A 25183-nucleotide genomic window follows, 5' to 3' on the forward strand; every position below is an offset into this window, starting at 1 on the left:
TACACAGAATAAAACATTGTTTTATTAAGCAGTTAAAGTTTAATGGGAAAACAGACAGTTAAGTAGGGAAAGATGCATTTTAGCGAAGCTCGACTTCAGTTGAAGTCAGTGATTCTTCTGATGGAGCCGATTCTTGGGCTGATGCCTCCCCAGTCACTGTATCTCCTGTACTCTCCGGGCCTCAGGTAGTAAGCTCTGCCCTTGTAGTTGGGCTGGTCGTACAGCAGCCAGTGGCCATCCATCACATTGCAGGAGTTGAAGTCGGACATGCTGAGGCGGTCCTGGACATTTGGACAGTCGTCCACCAGCTCATGCATCTGGCCGGACATGTCGAAGCGTTCGTAAAGCCTCATTCGGTAGGAGCCTCGGTACTGGCACGGGATGGAAATTTCTGTTAATATGGCTGGTACAACAATACATCTCATTGATATCCAGAGATATTTTATCAGTTTTTAAGTGGCTTCCCTGTTGGATTTACACGCATTTAACACAGTAAAATATATTCCATTAGTCTACAGGGCTACTTTTCCAGAAACTTTAAAGAAAATCAAAGTCTTTATGACCTACCGGGGGGATCATACGGCAAGATCTGACACAGTCATTCATTCCAATCACACGCTGATTGTCAGGGTACTCTCCTCTCCTCAGGTAGTACTGGTTGCCCATGTAGTTGGGCCTCTCATAAATCATGAAGCAGCCACTCTCCACCCTGATGGAGTTACATCTGTTGAAGTAGGAGTGCAGGTCGGCACAGTCGCTGCTGCACTCATGATAGCGCCCCTGAAAGTTCCTGTCTTCGTAAAATATGATCTGCAAAAACAATCATTGCACACACACAAAGATAGTTTTCGTTTCTAATGCAGAAGAACTGAAAAAAGGAGAAGAAAGTAAAATACGGGTGTATTAATATTTAAATTAATTTTTCTTTACCTTTCCCATGGTTATGTCGGCATCTGACTGTATTACTGGCCAATGCTGTCGCCGAACCAAGCCACTGTGCTTTATAAAAAAAAACAGAAAGAAAGGACAGCTGTGTGATTGCACAGCATAAAGTATTGTCATTCAAATATGTCCACCACTGTGATGATGGATGAGTGGTGGGGGTGTGTGGGTGGGAAAAATCTGTTTATGTATAGACGACTCCTGGTGTGTGATGAGTTATTGTTCTTTCCCCCATGTTCATCACAATTCCCCCCAGAAAATGCCACCGTACAATGGACTTACATAGTGTGTACTGCATAACATCAGCAGGATTAAATTGATATTTAATAGGGCTGACACATGATAATCTGTACAATCTAACAACTAAAGATATATTTTTTAATCTAGAACAGACATGGGTAAACAAAATTTCTGAGGTAGAATAAGATGTTGAATATTACTTAATATGAAGGTTTACATACTTCAGATATATTTACTGCAGTTGTGCAATAGTTTACTTCTATAGCAAATCCCAAGGGATACAGTATTCACAATTTGTCGTGTGTTTTTAAACATTTGAAGTCCTTTTCATAACTGAATGGACTATAAAGACTCCATTTTGCAATAGCTTTATTACGATGGTGAGTGTTTGATCAGGAACAGGTCAGAAAATGTTCTGTTGTTGTTATGTGTGCTCTTGATACACACTGAGGGTTTTGCAATGAGTCCTTTTTTCAGTCTATTCTTAAAATCAGGGAATCAGCCATTCTTCTATTTCAATAGCTTTTCAGGACCATAAGATTTTGTCTTAAAGGGATAGTTTGGATAATTTAGAGTGGGATTTTGTGAGGTCCTTATCCATAGTCAGTGTACTAGCTACAGTAGATGTCAGTTGGCGAGTGGTTTGGGGAAGCAGCAGGAGTACCAGTGTGAGAAACTAAGCAATGTACTGCTGTGGAAAGGTTCAGCAGCAAAACTTAGCCACCTAAAGAAAAAAAAAGTGTACGCTTTATTTAGAATATCTTCACCACTGTGCAAATGTTTTTTCTTCAAGTATACCTAAAATTCATATTTGCTCATTTCCACATTGCTCTGCACATAGATGGAAGATGTTTATGACCTTATGTGCTCCTTAGACATAAATGTCCCCATATGTAGGTGTAAAGTCAGGTTTGAAGTCCCCATAAACTATGACTTTACTTATATAGTATTCTTATATGTTCCTGTTAGTGGAAAACTACTGAGTGTTTATGAGACTGAGAGCTTGTATCTTGTTTTTGGAACAAGAAGTCCGGGTGCCATCACAGGTGCATCCACACAATCCTTCTCAAGGTTAGACACAGAGAAGTGCTCAAGCAATAACCCCTCCCTCCTTCAGTCCCTCCGAAGTGAAACAGGGAGGAGCCTCAGAAAGCTCCATAATAGGAGGAGCCTAACAGGGCATAGAAGAAGGCTTCTGAGGGATTCTAGCTCTGTGCGCTCTCCATGGACCAACTCTCGATTTGCTGTATTTGCACTTGAACTGCAATAACCGTTTTATTGCATTAAACTCTACTGGACTCAGTATGTTCTCTCTAATTCTCTAAAGATGAGTCAGAAAAGTATGTTTTGGAGAACCTGAAGACTTTTGGCCCATCTGAAGGTTTGTTCCAACAATACCACTTTACCTTGCTGTCAGGAATTGTTGGCATACCATTGCCTGGATCAGTCAGTTAGTTTGTATTATTGTGTGACTATGTTGGATTAAAGGGTTAGTTCAGATTCGCCAAAGTCACATAGCTGATTATGACAGCAGTAGACCAGCAACTCCTGTGTTCTGACATAAAATAACTAATTTTGCCCCTGGAATCTGGAGAGATATTTGGCTAATATAACAGCGGTTTCCCAATGTAAAAGGCTGTTTGACAGCAAAGTAAAGTTAAATACATAGCTTTATAGGCTGCTAACATATGTTTTGTTGCTAACCCTGCAGCAGTACATTGCTAAGCTTTTGTGTTGGTTGTCCTCTCCACTTCTCTAAACTGGGGTTGTGTTGACCGTCATCTACTGAAGGTAATACACTGACTATGCATGAGTGCCTTATACAACCTCACTTTAAAATATCAAAATTATCCCTTCAGTCCTTTCAGGAAAATGGCCTAATATTACCAAAAACAGTCTATGTCACTGGGCACAGTATTCTGTACTTTCTATAGTCTTCAAGGCTTTTATCTGAGCACAAAGCCTCTCCAGGACCTCCATGCAGCTCTTGGATCCGTCAGAGCAGATCAATAGTCCAGGATACGTCTGATGGAGCCAACCCTGGCGTTCCTGCCACCCCACTCACTGAACCTCTTGTACTCTCCAGGTCTTATAAGGTACATCCTGCCCCGATAGTTTGGGTGCTCATAGAAGAGCCAGTTGCCCTCGGTCACATTGCAGGAGAAGATGTCGTTAATGTGGAAGCGGTCCATGACACTAGGGCAGTCGTCCACCAGGTCCATCACCTGACCTCCGAACTCGATCCGCTCATACAGCCGCACATTGAACAACCCAGACACCTGGTTTTAAATGAGAGCAGGGAGTCATTAGTAAAGCACTCAAAAACAGAGGGATGTTGTGATATACCAGTATTGATGATGATATTGATATTTAATGAAATAGTGATATCATGTGAACAATACACATATGATAATATGTAAATAATCCAGCACCTCTTAAACATAACGTATACTCTTAAATGTCTATCTCTGTCTGTCTCTCTCTCCCCCTCTCTCTCTCTCTCTCTCTCTCTCTCCCTCTCTCTCTCTCTCTCTCTCTCTCTCTCTCTCTCACACACACACACACACACACACACACATTTTCGCTATCCATTCAGTTTAGTTGTTTAGTTTAATTGCACTTTTTCTAGCTTTCGTACAGTTCTGGTTACAGAGTCTCTCCACCTCCCAACACTTGTATTTTGAGTGTAATTCATTTGTGAAAAACAGACAAAACACACAATGAATTAAATTAAAAAATGAATTTGTTTTTGTGTGTGCGCATGTCATAAGGTTTAAGTCTGCCATTGACCACCTATTTTAAGCATCAATCTTCTTCTCTTTGGCTGTTACAGTTTTCAGAATCCTCGTCCTTATAGGAAACAACAACAACAACCTCCAAGCTAGCAGCCTACATGCTGAAAATAGCCAAACCCTGATCTGGTCACTAAACTTACAAATCTTAACAAGCTAACTGCTGTTCCTTTATCTTTGGTGGGGATTTAGCCATTTTAATGCCAGGACTCACCTCCCCACATGCACAAGTTACTCCTGATGCTATTTTGCGATCGCACTGTTACTGCATCTTGTCAAGATAGGATCCCTAGGTTTGCAAAACTCTCATGAGATTAGTTTGCGTTGTTTCTTCATTTCGCACTTTGTACAAATTATGTTTTATAATGTGACAGCGCTAAGATCTGCTCATGTTATGGGACAGAAAACACTTGGTCAGGTTTTGGGAAATATTCCTGTTTGGGTTAAAATCATCACTTTCACAAGATCTTTTGTGTGTTTCAACATGACCCTGCCACCTGAGCTTTCCTTTGTGCAGCCAGACCATTCTCCAGTGCTGACACAGCACTGTGGCAATAGGTCTGGCTATGTAAGACTACTTTTTATTGTGTGCCACCGTCACATCAGAATTTTACAATTTCAATTTTTTCTGCCCATAAATCCAACCACATTCTAATCAGCTTCAGCAGTAGCCTACTAAACTGTGCATTTACTGTTATTTAGCAAATGTTAGCTCACTCACACATGTGTTAGCATGAGTACTGAGAAGAATGTTAGCATGGTATGTTAGCATTTAGCTCTAATCGCTGTCTCACACTGCCATTACCATAGCTGCAGACTTTGTAGTTGTTAGACTGAAGTTACAAATAGCTAGACATTTTATGTCTTGACAGTAGGAGCAATAAGGAGCAATATATATCAATTGTTTGTGCACAGATGAGTACAGCAGTCAAATAGTGAGTTGGAGCCATTGAACCATAAGTCATAGATTGTATATTAAATATAGCGTATAGCTATGGTTGAGGGGGCCTGTTTCCTGCTGCCTCCTCCTTTCCCATCTTGGGGAAGCTCTTAGTTGCATGCATCTTGTGCTTTGCATTAACTTGCAGGAGCTCCACAGGAGAACTATAAATAACTGTCAATAGTCTAATCAATGTAAAGTTAGTTGTATTATCCTGAAAGCAACAGCCCAGTGTTCTGAAAATACATACTCCGAATCAAGTGGCTGACTGTCTCTCTGCTGCCAAACTCTATTAACATATTTGCTCTTTTAACTGTTGTAAATCTCTACAGCTTCAACTGGAAGCTCTTATGAATCATAGAGTTATAAGAACTCATAAATAGACACTCATCTGGCGAACATTTGACATGAACTTGAACTGTAATTGACATGAAACGAGCAAAGAAAAAAAACTGTTATTCTGGCCCTGATTAGAAATTTCAAAAGAGGACGCTGCAGTCAGAGTAGGCAGTATTTCACCTTAACATGTTTCCTTGACCTCTGATGACATATCATGCCCAATTTATGATATGTTACAGTAGGTATATTAGATTTCCCCTTTAACATCTAAAAAAGAACACTTAGACCAACATCAGCCAATAAACACAAACTAAAAGCACAACAGTAGCAGCTCCTTAGCAGGGACAGTGTAATTTCAGTAGAAAACTAGAATAATTAGATTTTATGAAACATTATTGTATTGCATTATTGTAGCAATATCATTCTATATTTGATAAAATTGTAAAGGTCAATGTATGATTACTAAATTAATGCTTTTGTATAGTCCTAACCCTGGTTGGTGTACAAGTTCTTGACTTTGCCCAGAAACAGAAGCTCACCGCAGGAATGAGGAGACAGGAGCCGATACAGTCGTTGACACCCATCCAGTGATGGAAGTCAGGATAATCTCCTCTTCTCAGGTAGTACTGGTTGCCATTGTAGTTAGTTTTTTCGTAGATCATGAAGCTGCCGCTCTCCACCCGGATGGAGTTGCAGTGGCTCAGTCGGCACATCAGGTCGGCACAGTCACTGCTGCACTCTAAATGGCGCCCAGAGAAGTTCTTGTCCTCATAGAAGGTGATCTAGGCGTGGAAACAGGAATGGTTTTGTTTCAAAATGGACTTTTTTACTTGATGTTTCATTGATCTCCTGCATAACCTGTTCACAAACACAAAGAAATATACAGGACATTGTTCTACTTCATTTACCCTTACTACCCTTACCCTTACTCACTTACTACCCTTACCCTACCCTGTGGGTATTTTCAGTTTTTAATCACCATCAGTCCTCTTTTAATTTGAAAACAAAACTAATGATTGATAAAGAATTCAAAAGAAAAACCTGGAGGCCTGTTTGCATTTTTCCAATCAAATATCAACCTGATCAGCATACTGCCACCCCCCCCACTGCCCTCCTGAGAGTGTGTGCTAGGACCTGTGATGTTTACCTTTCCCATGGTGGCTGGTTTGCCTGCCCTGTGCCTTGCCCTGTGTGATCCATCCAGCTCTTTGAAGACTCCCACCTGTCACATATATAGTGAATGTGAAATGCAGACTCTGCATGTGTCATTCATATTGTAATAGCCAGGAATCTTTGGCATCTGTGCCTCTGTGTTATCCTGAAGAGATGTTTAGATTTAGGAGTTACGTTTGTAAGGTGAGGGCGGGCAGACTGTGTGGCAGAAGGTTTTTAGTATGAAACAGTCCTGAACTCTTTGTCATAAGTGAATGGATAGTGTTTATATACTGCTCCTCAAATTAGGCCATGGTCTTTTATTTTCTACTTTATGTTTATGGATGATTTCTTTAATAGATATTTTCTTCTTTCACCTCTTTATTTTTAAGTACAGATTAAATTTCCATTTTTTTCTTTTCTTTAATTTTTTAATTTCGTCATTTGAACTATTTCCAATGTTCAGTTTTACCTCCCAGGGTTGATGTCACTTTCCACTTTGTTCTCTTTTGTCTGAATTATGTTGTCAAATTTGTGTTGTAAAATGTAATATTATCAGACAGCAGTGTTATTTGTAGCAAAGGAACTACAGCTGCTGTATTTTCTAAGTCTTTAACAGTGGCCATATCATTTATAAGTTTTGTAGAAATGATTTTATGAAAAATGTAATTCTCCTCTCCTCTAATGAACAGGTCAGTACAGATGGGTACACATGAGGACCTGTGTCTCTTTTCTATCTGTTCACAGCTTGTTAGTTTGACCTCGTGTTATCTGTCATTTCAACTCTCTACCACTGACCTCTGGTGGAGAGGTTCATTTCTGTCCAAATAAATACACATACACAGTAACTGCACACTGCTTAAAGGGACAGTTCACCCCACAAGCAAAAGCACAGATTTACCTGTAGCGCTGTTTATCCATCTTGATAGTTTTAGTGTGAGTTTTAGAGCCGAGTGTCTACCCTAATATAATGAAACTGGGTGGAACATGCAGTGCTCAAAGCTCAATGAGTAACCAGGTCATGATTTCTTGAAACATTGCTTTTCAGTTTTTCAAATGTCTTTTTTTTTTTTTTTTTTTTTGACCACTTTGAGCACCACAAACAACGTGCCACCTAGTTCCTATCTTGGAGAGAAGGCAGTCATCACTTCAGCCGATATCTCCAAAACTCTGTTACTCTATCTAGTTGGATAAAAATCACTATAGGTGAGAGAGGAAATATATGTATTTTTGATTCTGGGGTGAAAAACTGCTCTGAAATGTTTACTTTTTAATTTTAAGATCTTTAAGATGATCCTTACATTGATTTGTAGGGTTTTTATTTTCTGTTAACCTAATGTTAAAATAACAGGTGAACAGTCTCACCACAAGCTTCATTTAGAAGCTGTTTAGTCAAATCATGGTCTTCATCAGCAGGTGGAGTTAAAATTTTCTTTTTTTTTTCTGAGCAGTGTAAGCATGTCTCACCCCTGTTGTGTTAAAAGCTGAGGAACAACTTTGTCTTGATTCTAGAGACACAGGTCTGCGGAAACTATCTACTGATGAAGATTATGTGATTTGATAGGCAGGAAAAGATCTAAAGACATGCAGTATATGTAAATTAAAAGTACAGTGAGTAACAGGGACAGGCAGAAAGACTTTCCTTCAGCTCTACAATAGATAACGCTTGAGTCTGTGTGTGGTAAGTGTCAGTGTTTGCAGTATTTTATTCAAGCCTCTGATGAGGGTTAGGATGTTAGGCCATGACCCCGTCACATCCTCACGGGAGAACATGCCCTCCAACCGCAGAGAGCAAGAACAAAACTGAATACACTTCAGCACTGACGCCATTTTATTCAGCGTGTGAAACAAGGCAAAGAGCAGACATGTCACAAGAACCGTCCTCCTGGCTTTAGAGATCCCTGAGTCGCCTGATGGAGCCGATCCTCGAGTTGTTGCCCATCCAGTCGCTGAAGCTCTTGTACTGGCCGGGCTTCAGGTAGTAGTGGCGTCCCCTGTAGTGTGCCTGCTCGTATATCAGCCAGTAGCCGTCCATCACGTTGCAGGAGTTGAAGTTGGTGAGGTGGAAACGGTCCATGAGGTTGGGGCAGTCGTCCGTCAGCTCCATCATCTCACCTCCCATGTCGAAATGTTCATACAGCCTCAGCCTGAAGCTGCCACTGTGCTACAGAGGGCGGTGAGATTAAAGGGTCACATCTCAACAACAGTTGCACTTTATTTTACAGTACACTAATACAATGTAACAAGCCCTACTTTGTATTTAAGTAGACTAAAGTTAGAAATGATATGTTCTTTATTAGACAGTACTCCTGTTAGACACTATAAACCTGAATATACGCTAATAAGACTTAAAAAGCTGTACTTTGTATCAAATTAACCAATAAAAACTAGAAATAATATTATTTATTAGACAGTATTCGACCCTTCATTAGACCCTCCATTAGGCTTTCTAAGAGGATCACATTACAACAGAACTGTACTGTGAACTAAAAAGAAACCACATTTATGTTCATATTTCTATCCATAATTTTGACCTTTACTTGGTAGATCTGGTTCACATATTGTTTTTTTCACGGTACTTTACAGGACAGTTCTGTTTTAATGTGTCCCAAATCACCTTCTAAGAAAGTCTAATAAGGGTCTAACAAAAAGGGTCTGATAAAGTACATATTAAAACATGCAATTACAGCTATTATTACAGTATTAAAGTATAGCTTGTTACATTATTATTTCTGTACCATTGTATGTTGTGTAATTAGGGTATATTTGTGTTTGTTTAATGTCTAAAAAAGAGGATATTATAACTAGCTTTTATATAACTTGATAGAAAATACAACTTGTTACATCTTATTAGTGCACTGTAAAATAAAATATGACAAAGTCAATTTGCAAAAAAACTTTTTCAAAATGAATAAATCAACAAGGTTTAATTTATATACCCCTGAGTGCACAATTTAAAAACTATTTATGAAAAATAAAGAAAAAATTGAGATATCTTATCAAAACAACCCATCACCTGTTTGATATTTATTGGAGTAGGAAATAAATAAAATAAAAACTTGTCAGTTGCAAATGAACCCTTCAAATGTTTTTTAATAATTATGCTTCATTAAAGCAAATGTATTTTAAAGGAATAGTTTGACATTTGGGAAAATAAGATCATTATTTTGTCAAGAGTTGAGAATGCACGTCTTTACCACGAAAATTAAGCTGCCACAAGCAACTAGTTAGCTTAGCATTAAGACTGGAAACAAGGAAACATGGCTAGCCTGGCTCTGGTAACAAAATCTGTAGTTACAACTACCTTTAACTTCTTAGACTCTTTACTGGCTACCTGGCAACCGGTCCCAGAATTGAAAAAGTCCTGCGCATATCTCCATCTCGTAAGATGGGGAATTAATTTTTAGTTTAGTTTTATTTTGCACAAGTAAAAATGTATAACCAAATAAAGGCAAAGACGACAAATAATGCAGTGCAAAAACCCTGAGTTCTTAATTAAATTAAATTTCACAAAATTATTAAGAACTCAAAACTACAGAAAAATTACATGGCTATTTTTCTTTGATTTATGTTTAAATTAAATAAACAAGTTATAACATGTTGTCACGGATTATTGATAGATGCTAAGCTAAGCTAACCACCTGCTTATGTTTTTACTGTACAGAGTGGTAGTGTGTGGATATAAGCCTGTCATTGGACGACTTGTTTCAGTTAGCATCGTGGCATCCATTATCTGTTTTTTTAAAGTCTTGATAAACTACAACAACCTTTGAGATATCAACCTATGTGCTGAAAACAGCAAATTAATGCAAGGGTCACTAATGACACTCACACATTACATTGAATTTTACACATTGAATTTTTCTGTTTGTATCCTGTATAATCCAGTCTCTGTGCAGTTATCCATTTTATAAAGTAACATTTTTTAATATTCTTGTATTTTTATTGATTTATTTTTATATATTACTCAATAGTTACTTTTCTACCTCTGCTTTTAATTCTTGAGCTGCTGTAACAGGTACATTTCCCCGGTGTAGGATCAACAGATTTAGTAAACTTGTTAACACATCTTCAAAGTTACAAACATGTCCTAGATAAAAAATCTATGATTACTTCTGGATCTGTGAATTGTGGAAATGCTGTTCAATCAGGGTAATATATTATTCTGTTTTTATATTTCCTTCTGTTCATATTGTTCCTATTTTTATATTTCCTGTTGTCTGTATTTTTGCTACTATTAATATTTCTTCTTGTTTATATTGCTTCAATTTTGTAGATTTCCTCTGTTTTAAATTGTTGCTTTTTTATATTCTCTACATTTCCTATTGTTTATTTTATATTGCCTTTTCACATTTATTGTACTTTTAGTGATGTCCCTTTCTACATTTTTTTAAACTTTTTTTTACTATCCTTTCTGTTGCTTTAACACCTGAATGTGGAACTAATAAAGGATCATCGTATCTTATCTTATGTAAAACAGTCAAAATTCAATTTAAATTTTTTTCAATGAAATTGCAACTTGAAATGAGAAAAGCTATATAGATAATATTCTGTTCATGAAACTAAAGAAGAAATTAAATAAATAAAAACAATCTGCCTTATGTTCTTAAAAAAACATAGACACCAACACCCATATAGACTGATATAATTGTGATAGGCCATTATAGGGTACATATATATATATATATATACATATATATATATATCAGCCGACTGATATATCTGTCTGGCTCTAACACTCACTTGGCCAGTAAATGTTATTCTACAGAAGGCCTTACCATGGGGATCATGCGGCAGGACCTGACACAGTCATTCAGCCCAGTCATGCCCATGTAGTCTGAGTACTCCCCCCTCTTCATGAAGTACTGGTTTCCCATGTAGCCTGGACGGTCGTAGATTATGAACATGCCGCTCTCCACCCGGATGGAGCGGCAGCGATCAAACATGGAGTGGAGGTCAGCGCAGTCACTCATGCACTCATAGTGACGGCCTCCAAAGTTTCTGTCCTCGTAGAAGATGATCTGATGGAGCAGAAGAAATCAGCTTGTCACACTTTGTTTAACCACACTGACTGACAGACAGCCTGCCGTGTACTTGTTGGACATTTTGTCTTCACTTGTAATGTAAAACTGGACACCAACCTTCCCCATAATGGCTGCTGCTGTTGGTCAAAGCACTTCCTGCTTTTAAAAAGGTAAATCTCATCTTTATATACATTACCCTGCGGGAGTAGGTGCTGTCATGTGTGTTGTTATTCAAATGAGTCCTGGTGTCAGCACAAACTCTACAGGAGTCTTCCCACTCCTGTTTGTCACGTCCTCTGTTAGAGTTAACTCACAGTGTTTGGCTTCTAGCAAGAGCCACAGCATGGACAGGCACTGGAACAGTCAATGCAGTCTTCTGTTTGTGTCAAATGGGATGGTTTCAGTGTCCATACACTATCTAAAAAAACTGAAACTATCCTGTAAACATAGCCGCATAGGTATATGAATAAATAACAGTAAACCGCTTTCTTAATATGTTCTATACTGTAGCTAATGACAGATGAATAACCCCATTATCACTACTGAAGAAAACTCTTCTGTCCTAGAATGTGAATTGTTATTTTGATAACAAAAGAAGACATTTTAAAATCTCAAAATTAATTCATTCATTTTTTAAAAAGTGTATAGTATAGTGTGGAGCTTGTATTAATGTTAGGGTCAAACATTGCCCTCTTCCTTTGTCCTCCCAGGATTACATTTCTCCTGTATTTCATCATTACCTCCTGTTTCTGACACTGTGCAGCATGTATAAGTCCCATATGACTCTAAAAGTCTACTTTTTCCCCAACACCAGCTACACCAAAACAGACTTAATAAAAAAAAACTTTAAACTTTAAAAGTTTTAAAAGAAAGAGGCAGGTATTTTGTAAAAATCTGCCACATCCATTTTTTTGGGGGGCAGGGCCAAAAATAAATGAATGAAAGAAAGAAGAGATTAGTTTATGCCAGAGATTTACCCAACTTCACATTAGAGGACAAATTATTCTGTATTCTTTCCTGAGAATTAAAAGTAAAATTAAAAGTATTCAACACAAAAATTCTTTTGTTGTTGTTGTTGTTGTTCTTTTCAGAATGCAGGAAACAAAGCCAAAGTTTCCAGTTTTTTTGTATTGAAATTCTCTCTCTTCCTATTGTTAAGCTCTCAAGGTTGGAAAGTGTGATTAAGTCTGACTTTATTAGTGCAGACTCTTTCATGATCAGATTAAGACAGTGGAAGTTATCATCAAGTGGTGGAAACAGAAGCAAATAACAAAATAATAATAGTTATATTAACACTGTGATGGTCAAAGATGGATTTTTTTTTTTCCATTTTCCAAAGATTGCCCCAAAAACGTCAATTGGTTAAATCAGTTAGAGCCACAACAAGGAACCTTTATATGTTTATGTTTATATGTTTATATGATTATGGAGGCTAATGAGGACAAAAGTGATAGTATTTCCATCACCTTAATGACAAATTATTACATCAAAACTACAATTATCTAAAGAAGACTCTCCTCCTGCTTCCTTTGAACTGGTTATCATAATCCACTCACTGTGACTTTATCTGGCATAATGTGATCAAGGTTCTTCTGGTCTACATGATTTAAATAGTTTCATCTGATTTCAAGGAGAATCTGATTTGGTGGCAGAGACAATAAAAAGCTGATTTTGTCACTGATGGTCTTGTTAATTTATGTAAGTCATTTAGAGGCATCAGTATTAAATTTAAAGTGTTTCATAACCAGTTATAAACTTCTTGTAGCTGGATTAAATCAGTCAATACAAAATATGTATTCACAAGCACAGAGAAAATAGTTTACAGTAGATTCATTTATTTAGTTATTTAAAACAATATCATAATGATATGCCAGGTCAATCACTTTATCGTAGCTCTTTGTTTTCCCATAAGACACATTATTTTATTAACATTACCAGTTTCCACAAACACATATCTTTTAAAGGAGGAAGTATATAGGAAGAAGTTTGATTTTGGAAGAAACTGAAATGTAAATAAAATCAATAAAATCAAGTGAGATTCCTGATTAAAAATCTGTGATTCTGCGGAAGGACCCGGTGGTGGCGCAGGTGGCCCCCCAGTCACTGAACTTGCGGTACTCTCCGGGCCTCATGAAGTACTGCCTGCCGTGGTAGTTGGGGTGTTCGTACAGGGTCCAGTAGCCCTCCATGACGTTGCAGGAGTAGATGTCACGGCTGCGGAAATGGTCCTGCACCGACTCGCAGTCGTCACTGAACTCCATCATCTGGCCCTGGAAGTTGGGGCGCTCATAGATACGTATGCGGTAGGGGCCCTCGCTGGTCTGGAGACGTACAGTGCAGTGAAATACAAAATTAGAAGAAGTGCATGAGTGCAAGGAGCTCCGCCATGTTTATCTGTGGTGTTTCTTTAACCAGGACGCTCATATTCTGTCCTGAATCTCCTGATGATTATCCTCCACTGTGTTGCCAAAAATTAGCATTTAAATTTGGAATTTCATTTCATTTCAATCACATTTTTATTATATTTTTATTTTCTTTAACTAATGAAAAACAACTCACTCACTATCATCACCTAGTTTAGTATCATGTGATAGTTTGGTAGGAGGATAATAAAATAAAAATAATTTTTTATAGACCATATGTATTATTTTTGTCTTGTTTTGTTTTGTGCACACACAAAGCCATCTTTCATGCCAAGTAGAACATCTAATTTGGAAACAGAAATCATCCAGTAACTTTAACATATAGTCACTGTTGTCTGAAGAGTTATATATAAAACAGAGTTTGCACCAAGGAGCTTTAATCCTCATCTTCAGTTCTATACACTGCACAGACGCAAAACATTTACTCACATAAGAGAAAGTACGGCAAGAGCGGATGGTGTCATTGTAGCCCATCCAGCGCTGGTAGTCCGGGTACTCTCCTCTGGTCAGAACGTACTGGTAGCCGGTGTAGTTGGGCTTCTCGTACAGCACCCAGCAGCCGCTCTCCACCTTGATGGAGTTGCAGCGGCTGAAGTGGGGATGCATGTCAGGGCAGTCGGTGTCGCACTCATAGGAGCGACCCTGGAAGTTTCTGTCCTCATAAAATATGATCTGAGTGCAGAAGCAGGAAGGAGTCAAAGCTCAGTTTGTCACAGAAGACAGTACAAATATATCATCCTAGATTTACAGTATAAACACGCACAATGTTGTACAGTCAAGAAAATGTTATTTTAATGTATAGTGCTTCCATGAGGCACAAACTACACAATTACACCAGTTTTGTTGTTGTTGTTGTTGTCGTTGTTGTTTTGCTGCTTTTCTTCCACTCAAAGCCAGTAAAAGAAGTCTAACACTGTTTCGGTTGTGTATGAGTTACTACTCCTTCATATGGCAGCACTGTTCTCACATTTCATCCAGTTAATGACACAGTTAGTTTGTCTAATCATGATGAAAATAACTGCAAAACAGATGTTTTAGAGCTAACATGAACAGTTATAGGTTTTATTTATATCTGATGAAAACACAATGCTGCTCTCTTACCTTACTAGTCATCCTGCAAAGGGTACTGGAGCCGGTCACGTAGGGAAAATGATGGTCTCGCAAAGCAGGACCAGAGCCCCACTATATAAACCTCAATCAAAGGGTTAGCAGATCCCACTTTATCTGTTTTTTCAAAGAGCGGGGATTTAACGTGCTGGCATTGCTGCCAACAGTCTTGATCCTGGGCATACAGTAAAAATCCCTGAATCATCAATGCAAAAGTCCTACCAGGCAAATTACTGACCGGCTGTGCCCCCTTTATTGATATGGACATCAGAGAGACGTTTTATTCACTAATCCATCATCAAGTGGATGAATCTTACCATGCAGAATGTCAGAGGTCATCACAAAACAACACAGCCTTTAACCGTCTGTTGTGGTAATCGACAATCCTGAAAAAGTAATAGAAACAGTGTAATAGTGCAGCTGTATTGCTATTTATATCATTAAAGGGAAAATTCACCACTTTTCATGTGAATGTCCAGTTAGTGTTGATGGTAAATGTAGTCATTGGAAGCAGTAAATTCCTCAGTGCTGCTATATTGACTGAAAAAGTTAAGTTCTCAGGCAGTTGTGCCAGCAGACCCTACATGTACCAGGATGCATTTCCCATGAACAACTGATGCCCACGCCTATATACAGTATCATAGTGTTTGTATCATACAGTATCATAGTGTTTGTATCATACAGTATCATAGTGTATCATAGTGTTTGTATCATACAGTATCATAGTGTATCATAGTGTTTGTATCATACAGTATCATAGTGTATCATAGTGTTTGTATCATACAGTATCATAGTGTATCATAGTGTTTGTATCATACAGTATCATAGTGTTTGTATCATACAGTATATCACCACCCAAACTCAGAGCTAATACTTTGTTGACCAAATCATATTGCCAGTGGTGGAAAATCTGTACTCAAGTACAATTACTGTTACCGTTGTTGTTAAAATATTACTCAATTACAAGTAAAAGTACTGGTGTTAGATATATACTGAAGTAAAAGTACAAAGTATTTGTCACAAAAACTACTCAGAGTATTAGTTACTTTTAACTATATTGATGTCACAGTCACCTCTCCAAACTAGGGTTGCCAATTTTGTGCATTTTCCTTAACTAACAAGCAAGTAATCATTAATAATTTCTAAGATACTATACATGCTTTTTTTCTGCATTTTAATTTTTTTGCTCATTTTAAGTCTTTGTTTAGCCACACCAGACAAAACAGTATCAGGTGAGGTGCAGTTACTGCCATGAATATTGATTAAATATCCATGAATACATTTTAATTGTTAAATTCTTAATGGCAATTAATAGATTATTGATTAATTGTTAACATCCCTATCCAAATGCCTATCCTACTCCAAATGTGCGTTACCACAGCATTTTGTTTTGTTTTTCATCCATATGTCTTTGTTTTCATTGGCCCATGTGTGATCAGATCACCTGATCGGCTCCTAAAATGTAGATGAAAGGTTTGGATATTAATTCAAATTGTACTCAACTGACTTGAATGACTTTAAAAGTAACTAAGTAGATTACATCTTGTAATGCATATTCAAGCATGAGTAAAAAGAGTAATTAGTTACTTCCACCCTTGCATATTGTTAAATAATTAAAAAAAAACTCTTCAGGCACGAAGGAGGAAATTAGACATCCAAGCTGAAATAGCCTGCAGTATTTCCTTAACACCACCGACATCACTGTGACATCACTGGATGCAGGAAGAGCACCAGATTTTGCAGCAGGAGGACTCAAGACTCCCTAAAAACTTGCTGTGAATTCCAGTACCCATTCTACCATACTATTTAGAATGCCAGAAAAAGATTTGGTATGTCCCAATACATAGTATGTCAAATGCACTATGCTAAAAATAGCCGGATGTCCTGTTGCATGCATTTTGCAGTATGCAAGTCAGCATGCTTTTCTGATCCACAATCCTTTGTGATGAGTGTATGAACAAGAGGGTCAAAGTTCAAGGTGCCATCTTATGAGGAAGGAGCATGCATACTGCATGCAACAGTATGTACTTTGTAAAGACAGCTGCAGTATGTACTTAAAGGGAAAGTATGTGATTTGGAATGCAGGGTTGGTATTTCCAACTGGGTAGGCATGCTTTTGCAGGAAGTAGCTGTGCAGGCTGAATTTATTTAATGCATGTCAAGTATGAAGACATGCAAATATAATATTTATGTTTTTCTATAATTTGTATATTTGGTCGCACATCTCTGTGTGTGGAAACAGATAGTCTGTCTTGTGAGCCTGTTTGTGTTGGAGGATACATTGATATCAGAATCAGAATACAGACCAAACATATATTTTAGCACTATTTAGCTGTAAATATTTCCAGTCTAACATTATGATGAGAACTGGTCAGGTCAGGTCTTACAATCAGGTGCACGGTCTCTGTATGTTTGATCTTGGGATTGAGGCAAAGATTAGGTTGATAGAAAATGTATCATGTTACAGTTTCACTAGTTTATCCAAAAAGTGGTAACGACCCAATGAGACTACCTTACGAGGCACGGGGGCTTTATTTCTCTCCTGCTCATATGTGCCAGAGGAGAAGCCCCCCCAGTTTAGGAACCACTGATGAAAGAAAAAAGATCAGAATGACAATCAAGAGTGAAACAAAGTTGAATGAATATGCATTATGTAGAAAAAATAAACACACAAGTATTTGCTGATGTTGTCATACTAACCTTTATTTCATTAAAACTAAATCCTTTTTTATCAGTTGCTTCCCCGCTTGATATTAATGGTCGATAATAATTGTGGGGTTGGAGCCTGAACTTTTTCATCTTCTATGTCTATTTAGTTTACCAAACTACATTTCTCCCAAGAGTACCTTTGCTTTAGCTCAACTTTTTCCTGTGTGAATTCTTGTAATCTTTGTAATTCTCTCACAAACTCTGTCTTTTAATACTGTATTTTTTGTGATTTTGCTATTCTGTTTGATACACATAACATCTGTTGCATGCCTGTCCATCTCGGGGGGGGAGTCCCTCTTCTGTGACTCTCCCTGACATTTCTTCCATTTTCTTCCATGTTAAAAGTTTTTGGAGGAAGTTCTTCTTCCAAAGCAAACTGTAATTTCTGATTTTGGGCTATATAAATGAAATTTGATTGATTTGAATTTGAAGTCATTGATACCATCCCCAACACTGGATGCACAACAGTTATACTGTGCCACAGGTTATCACAACCACAACTACCACAACGATCATCCTTTTAATGTCAGTGTCACATTTGTAAATGAGGATTTGCTGTTATCACCAGCCTTCACATGCTTTAACACTGTTTGTTGTTATCAGGGTGACAGTATAAAGTAAACACCAAAAAATAAGACAGAAGAAGTGGGAATCTGTCGTACTCAAACACATTTTTCATCAGGTTATTGAGTCAAAAGCAAAGTGTGTGTGGGGGGGGTGACTTCAGTCCTGCAGAGACTCTTGTGAACCCTCATAGTGCTCAGTTCTCTCCTCCTGGCAATCATTGCTGTCCTGAGAGAGACAGAGGAGACAGGAGGAGGTAGATTGAGATGATGTGTACTTATATCCACAGGGTGGCAGCAGAGACAATTTATGCATGTTTTAAACAAAGAAACAGTTTCTCTTCTTTGTAAACCTGTGAATTTTATCACAACAGCCCGGAATAAGATAAAGAAGTATTATTTTCAGATTATCTCCTCTGAAATATTCTGAATTAAAATAGTGATAGACAAATAATGCGTGTCAGGATGAGGTGGCTACTCACGCTCAGAAAGGAGTGAGACGAGGAGGATGATGATGAAGATTGCACTGAGACTCGTGCAGGCGGGGCGTTGGCCTTCTCCCTCTCAGACAGCCATCTTTTCAACTTTAGACCTAGGAGAGGTTTTGAAGGATTTTTAAAATGATCTAAACCAGTGTTTCCCAAACTTTTTTCTGTGGACCCACTTTTTAAAAACGACAAACCATCGTACATACAATACATCTTGGGAAAAGTTAATTTATGGATAAATGATCATTCCTGGCTATTTTTTACTGCCATTTCCACATCACTGTACATCATCTATCAAATATTAGAAATATTTGCATTAAGGCTGAGTTCCCATACATTCTCACTGTCTTTATTTCCTCTCATGTGGAAAACAGTATAGGACGTTTGAGCCACATTCATAAATGAGACAAAATTAGTGCATTTCGGAGGCATTAACAGGCTCTCATTTTTTCCTCTCATCAGTAAAACAATATACACTGCTATAGTGGCATCTCCCAACAGTTTGAGCACGAATGACTATGAGCTGTTATAAGAAGTTTACAATTTTCTACTTTTACACTTATTTTTTATGTTATGTTACTTTTGACAACAATATCTAGGAAGTCTGGAGGAACCTGTGAAGTTCAGCTGCTCCAACAGTCGTGTCAAACTGCAACTTTGGAAAAAAAACAGAATGTAAAATACACAAACCTTTACTTGATGAAGAGAGCTGCTGTCTGAGAGCAGAGACTCTACAGAGATTCACTGAGTGAACAGAGGACCATCATGTGTCAGAGTGGATCAAAAATATTTACAGGAAAGAGCTTTGTTCATGAAAATCTTGAATATCTGATTAAAAATTCATTACACAGTACACCATCACTAAATGTGGCAGAGGTGGTCTGGTTTCTCTCTTCTCCGTTATCCACTTCTGGCTATTGTCACAACCAACGTCACAACTACTATGTAAAATTTGAATAATGTAAATAAAAGGAGCCTTCACCAGTAACTGAGGGCTGCTGTCAATCCAAGTATCCGTGCTGTCACTGTTAGCAAGTAACAGCAGACACAGTGTCTAGAAGGGAACCTCAGACCTGTGAGATCTTGCAAGAGTGAACATTTAGACCAAAAACATGAAAAATCTGACAAATTTAGGGTTCCCTTCTAGACACAATCAGCAGACCCCAAGAATGATGGACATGATGTGTCACTGCAGCAGGATGGTGGATGGTGGAGTTCTACTACTACTTTACTATGTTTACTGTTAGGCACCAAAACACAGAGGCAAAGTCCTCGTACATGAGAACCTACTTGGTAATAAACCTGATCCTGCCCTTTGATGGGGGGTCAAGAGCAGGCATTATTTGACTATGAAGGGTCATAAGCTAAAAAAGCTGTTGAATGAAACCAGTGTTTAATATGTATACACACTTACTGTGCTTCTTGGAGTGGTGCACAGCCTTGTACGAGCTGAGCATCGCAAACGGGTGGTAGGACAGAGTGAAGGGGTGGACGAGTGTGCCCTAGGGACGACAAAAAAGTATACGCAAAAACAATACTGTATCTGTTTTTTCTAAACAGGAGTGTGTATTATATATATTAGCTAGGACATTTGTACCTTGGATTGGTGGTTGGGGTACGAGGCAGCTGGTTTACACCTGTACAGAGCCAGGATCTCCTCCACAGGGAGGCTGTTCTGAAGTGGGACAGTTGTGCAGAGGTTAGCAACAAAAACATCAAAAACAGTGCTTAGTATTTTAATCATTACAGTGAATACATGACACTTCTTGAAGTAAACATCAGAAGCAATTTGGAGATTTAAAGTGAAGCAGTGGTTGAAAAGCCTGACTGTGTAATTGGACTAAGATTTGTTACGTGCATATTTGAATTCAACTGGCGTCTCTCTGTTTGAGCTGGGATGGTGGTTATTATTGACGACCTGGGTGTATCCTGCTTCATATATCTGTTTCAGTTTCGTCCTCCACAGCTCTCCTTTACTTATTTTCTCAGATGCATTATCATCATATTTCTCAAATTTAACTGGCCACTGGCTAACCCTGAAATCTGATTGGTCACCCTCAAGTGCCACCCCATTATCCCCAAGTAGTAAGGTTGGTATTTTCTTTTGTGTGTGGCCTACCTTTAATTTTTTACAAGGTTAATTTACTTAAATCATAAGCACGATATTTAACTTTACAGGAACATCAAGATTTAATTAAAGCTGTATGCATAAAAGCTTCATGTATAAAAGACTCTTACCATGACTATCCCAGCAAAGGATGACAGGATCATTGCCTCCCGTTCTAAGCGGTTAGGATAGCGGGCACTTCCTGCGCTGCTGGTTGCTCCACTGTGGAATAGAGGTTTCATTTTTAACAAGTTCATACATTGTACAGTATTTTAGTATACATTGTACAGTATTGTACAGTGTTTTGGAAACATTAAAAAAACCTTTCTAGGATAGAATCTCATTTCAGTGTTTTTGGTCATGTTTTTCCTCACACGTCCAGAAAGGACAATGGCTAACTCTGGCCAATCACACGTCAGTGAAATAGTTGATAATTGAGTCTCTTTCTGTAAACGTCAGTATTTCACAACCTCGGAATGAGACTCAACAATCTTCCTTTACAGTCGCTTCCAGCATCTTTAAGTGAGGCCCAGTACTCTTGCTGGAGGGCTTGTGGGTCACTACAATAGGACCATGTTGACATATTTTGGTGTCGTCCACAGTGGAAGAAAGTATGACATTTCATATCAAGCATATTGGGATTTAGTACTGTCATTTTTCTCTTTGTATCTTGGAGTTATTCTTATGTTTGTGTAAAAATCTGTCTACACCTACATCTGTCTAACCTTCTGATGATTTTTATAGTTGAAACTAAATCTATTAACCGAATGCTGGTGTCAGAGAAAAACACTCTTAGAAATAAAGGTGCTAACTAGAACCATCACCTTTCAGCCATCTGTGAAAGGTTTCACCCTGAACCCCCTCTGAGAGGTTCTATACAGAAAACCCTTGTATGGTGTAATGGTTTCACCACTCCACCTTCTAAGGGTGCTAACAAGAAACTGTCCAGGGATTTCTACAGAACCTTTTTTGTTCCAAGGGATTTCTCTAGAACACGCTCAGGGGGGTCTCCTGAGAACCTATTCATACTGCCACCCACTTAGAGTATTAGGGCCAGGCATAATAAAAAAAAATGGGAAGAGTGGGAATTATTTTTTCATTTTGCATTTTGAGAATAAGGTCGAAATGTCGAGCAAAAAAGTAGAAATGTTGAGAATAAAGTTAAACTAAATCAGACGATGTTTAAAATTTTGCCTTTGAGAATAAACACGAAATTTCAAGATTAAATTTGAACTTTTCAGACTATGTCAAACTACTAACATTAGGGCACATGACTGCCTCTAAAAATGCCTTCTGTAGATGAACTGGTAAAGTTTTTTTTCCCACCTGTTTTCAAAATGGATCACCTGAATTTTTTTCTCTCACTTGCCTCTCAGGGCTTCCATACCTCAGTCTAACATAAGTCTCAAAAGCACAAGCAGCTTACATGATGTCTCTGTCAAGGACATCCCGTCCCTCTTCTTTGTCCAACCACCAAAGGGCAACACTAATGGCGAGGTCATAGTGAGCCTGGAACATGCACACAAAGAAAATACATGCTGACTGAAGGTCGGGTTTAGTTTTTCGTTTTGTTAATTTAGTCTAACACTGCAGGTGTTTCACAGGAAAACAGCTTTGCAGAAAACACTTGGATTCTTTATATTAGCAGTCTGGAGCTATTTTCTGATTTGTATTTTTTGTTTGTTTGGGGGGTTTTTTTGGGGGGGGGGGTGTTTTTTCCATTTTGACTGGTCACCATTCATATAAATTGTGCTGTTTTCCTGTGAAACTTTTTGGGTGAACTATCCCTGTAATTTAGAGCCACAGTCAAGGGCTCTGCTTCAGATACAGTAAGCTCTCTGATGTTTTTACCAAGTCATCCAGCATTGTGGAAGTCCCCTTCCCTTTTGGATCAAAAGACTTTTCTCTGAGTTTCAGTCCGATGTAATCGCCACTGTTCAGAATAGAAAAAAAAAAAAAAAAAGAATCAGTTGCCATTTTAAATTATGCTCTTCAACTTTCTCTGGACTTTTAATCACAACTCACATGAGGGCCTCGACATCTCTTTTCAGCTGCCTTGTCTCCATTTTCTGAATGAACTCCTCTCATGTACAAGCCCTGTAATGAATAACAGGAAAACACTGAAATATTTTCTGACTTCATAAAGGTTAACTAAGGGCAATTTCGTACTCAACCATTTTCTCATGTTTTTGTGTGACACAGGTTGCAGTGTAGGATAATTCTGACAGGTAAATGTGCTGGTCAATATGGAAACAGTTCAAACTGGTATTCAAACATGGGACCTTCCTGCTGTGAGGCAAAATTGCCAACAACTTCACCCCCATCCTGTTTGACTGCATTTTAAATTATAATATAATAATAAATGTATACATAAAGCCTCTCATCATTAAGTTAATGATGTATTATTACCTGCTGTCAGGTGTATTGGCCGTATACTTTCACACAGAGGTTTAAGTTGCTGTCCACAGGAACATCCTCACTGATTCCTCCCTCTGTCTCTGAGGAACCTTCCCTTTTACATCTCCTCCTGTTAAAATCATCGACCGCCCCTTACTGTGGTGAGGTCACTTTTTTCTTCTTTGAAGCCATTTTCACATAAGGACATGTCTTCTTCATTTCAATGAAGTCCAACCCTCAGGTAACACAGGATCAAACACTCCTCAGCTTCACTGAGGACTGCTGATGGTGTTGAAATCATAGATTTTTCTTTATTGATCTCTGAAAACAGGACTTCAAACTCTTAATTTGTAATTTTTTTTTTTTTTACTCTTTGATGCCATTGTCATGAATGAACACTTCCTGACATATAGAGCAGGAAGCGTAGCCTTATATACTTTGACTTTGACAGGCGCATTTGCCCTTCAGGATTACATTGCAGCCTGTTGCAGCAGTCTCATTCAATACTGAACCAATTTCAAAAACTTCTGTCCACATTAGTCATTCAGACACAAAAAACATGGGAAAATAGGGGTCAGGTTGAAAAATACCAGAGTTATCCTTTAACTACAGCACCATCTTTACCAGGATAATGACTCGCACAAGTGAAGTGGAAAAATGGTGGTAATGCGGGCTATTATAAGGGGTTAATTTACTGCTGAACCTGACACCATGTTGGGCCCACATGGAGAGCAACCAACAAACTCAGTCAGACTGCTGTGCAGTATTTCCAGTTCACCATAAAAACACATTCTTTGTAACTAATGACAGAACAGCTGAGTGCTTCCAAACTGAATCCATCTCTGCTGTGCAATCACACTGTAATGGACAGACAAAAAACACTCAAACAAATTCAGCATTCAGGCACGAGTACTCACCACACAACTGTGTACGACGGTTAACTGTTGATGGACAAAACAGCTTACAGACATTCAGTTTACATGATGACACAAAAACACAGTTTGGCTGCAGTCATGCTACACTGACTCTGCTGACCTTACTGGAGAACACAAGCCTTTTACAACAACGTGGAACAGACTTCTCAGGTGAACAGCCTGAGCTGAATAATTTATGACCAACCTCCTGTCGATCTCTAAAACCATTACTGACCACACATCACTGGGAAATAAGTGGAACAGCAGCTATTAGAACATAGGACATGTTAATGCCAAGTAGAAGAAAAAAATGAGAAGAGGATGATTTTATTTTCATTTTGCATTTCAAGAGTAAAGCTGAAATGTCTAGAATGAAGCTGAAATGTTGGGAATAAAATCAAAAAGTCTAGAATAAAGTTGAAATATTGAGAATAAAGTTGAACTAAATCAGAACAGGAAGGGTTTTTTAATTATGCATGTCAAGAATAAAGTCAAAAAGTTGAGAATGAATTTGAAATTTTGAGATTAAAGTCAGAGACAACTGGCTACAGAAAATCAAAATTTGAATTTTGTTCTTAATGTTTTACTGTTATTAGGTCAATTCTTTGTGACTGATTTATGTGTTGAATTCAATGTGAGTTAAGCTCTGTTTAATTAATTAATGTTTTTCTTTTTATTAAATTATTTCTATTTCACTACCGTTTTAATTTCTGGTATTTGGTTTTGTTCATGCTCAACCGGAAGATTGTTATTATTGTGATGATGGATGAAAAGAGCCTTTTTGTCACTATTTTTATGTAACTGATAATATAAAAAAGATTCCACTTTAAATATAAATAAGGTGTGCTGCGCTTCCACACAAGTGGTCAGAGGTGTGTCCTAGAAGCTGGGGGCCAATCAGAAATGACATGCTGGTAAGCAACAAACAAGCTGTTCCACCAGTCAGATGTCTTGGTTTAGATTGCAGCTTTGATGTATGTTTATGTCAAGAATTTTAATCTACTTTAGGACAAAGATCCTCAACCTTTTGTAACTAAAGGCCCATT

At 38.1% G+C, this 25183-nt stretch overlaps 5 protein-coding genes across 5 annotated transcripts; all 5 read right to left on the minus strand.

Annotated features, from left to right (window-relative positions):
- On the minus strand, positions 1–1721 carry LOC146322409 (gamma-crystallin S-1-like). The gene is made up of 3 exons (XM_084724404.1): positions 931–1721; positions 568–810; positions 1–371 (listed from the first exon to the last, which is right to left on the minus strand). The coding sequence occupies exons 1-3, from the start codon at positions 1060–1062 to the stop codon at positions 96–98; spliced, it is 651 nt and encodes a 216-aa protein (XP_084580530.1). The 5' UTR covers positions 1063–1721; the 3' UTR covers positions 1–95.
- Positions 1722–3113: 1392 nt separating this feature from the next.
- LOC146322410 (gamma-crystallin S-1-like) lies at positions 3114–6424 on the minus strand. The gene is made up of 3 exons (XM_084724405.1): positions 6401–6424; positions 5793–6035; positions 3114–3461 (listed from the first exon to the last, which is right to left on the minus strand). Exons 1-3 carry the CDS (start codon positions 6407–6409, stop codon positions 3189–3191), a joined length of 525 nt encoding a protein of 174 aa, XP_084580531.1. The 5' UTR covers positions 6410–6424; the 3' UTR covers positions 3114–3188.
- A 1652-nt stretch (positions 6425–8076) lies between these two features.
- On the minus strand, positions 8077–11660 carry crygm7 (crystallin, gamma M7). The gene is made up of 3 exons (XM_084724407.1): positions 11547–11660; positions 11184–11426; positions 8077–8569 (listed from the first exon to the last, which is right to left on the minus strand). Exons 1-3 carry the CDS (start codon positions 11553–11555, stop codon positions 8297–8299), a joined length of 525 nt encoding a protein of 174 aa, XP_084580533.1. The 5' UTR covers positions 11556–11660; the 3' UTR covers positions 8077–8296.
- Positions 11661–13242: 1582 nt separating this feature from the next.
- Positions 13243–15031, minus strand: LOC146322412 (gamma-crystallin M2-like). Its single transcript, XM_084724406.1, has 3 exons — positions 14954–15031; positions 14282–14524; positions 13243–13750 (listed from the first exon to the last, which is right to left on the minus strand). The coding sequence occupies exons 1-3, from the start codon at positions 14963–14965 to the stop codon at positions 13475–13477; spliced, it is 531 nt and encodes a 176-aa protein (XP_084580532.1). The 5' UTR covers positions 14966–15031; the 3' UTR covers positions 13243–13474.
- Positions 15032–18151: 3120 nt separating this feature from the next.
- On the minus strand, positions 18152–25183 carry c9h2orf80 (chromosome 9 C2orf80 homolog). Its single transcript, XM_084724408.1, has 8 exons — positions 24141–25183; positions 22678–22923; positions 22253–22335; positions 20958–21048; positions 20317–20394; positions 20134–20221; positions 18714–18823; positions 18152–18460 (listed from the first exon to the last, which is right to left on the minus strand). The coding sequence occupies exons 2-8, from the start codon at positions 22801–22803 to the stop codon at positions 18392–18394; spliced, it is 645 nt and encodes a 214-aa protein (XP_084580534.1). The 5' UTR covers positions 22804–22923; positions 24141–25183; the 3' UTR covers positions 18152–18391.

Source organism: Lutjanus erythropterus, chromosome 8 (genome assembly GCF_056507025.1).
Source record: "Lutjanus erythropterus isolate fLutEry1 chromosome 8, fLutEry1.hap2, whole genome shotgun sequence".
NCBI classification, from domain to species: Eukaryota; Metazoa; Chordata; class Actinopteri; order Lutjaniformes; family Lutjanidae; genus Lutjanus; species Lutjanus erythropterus.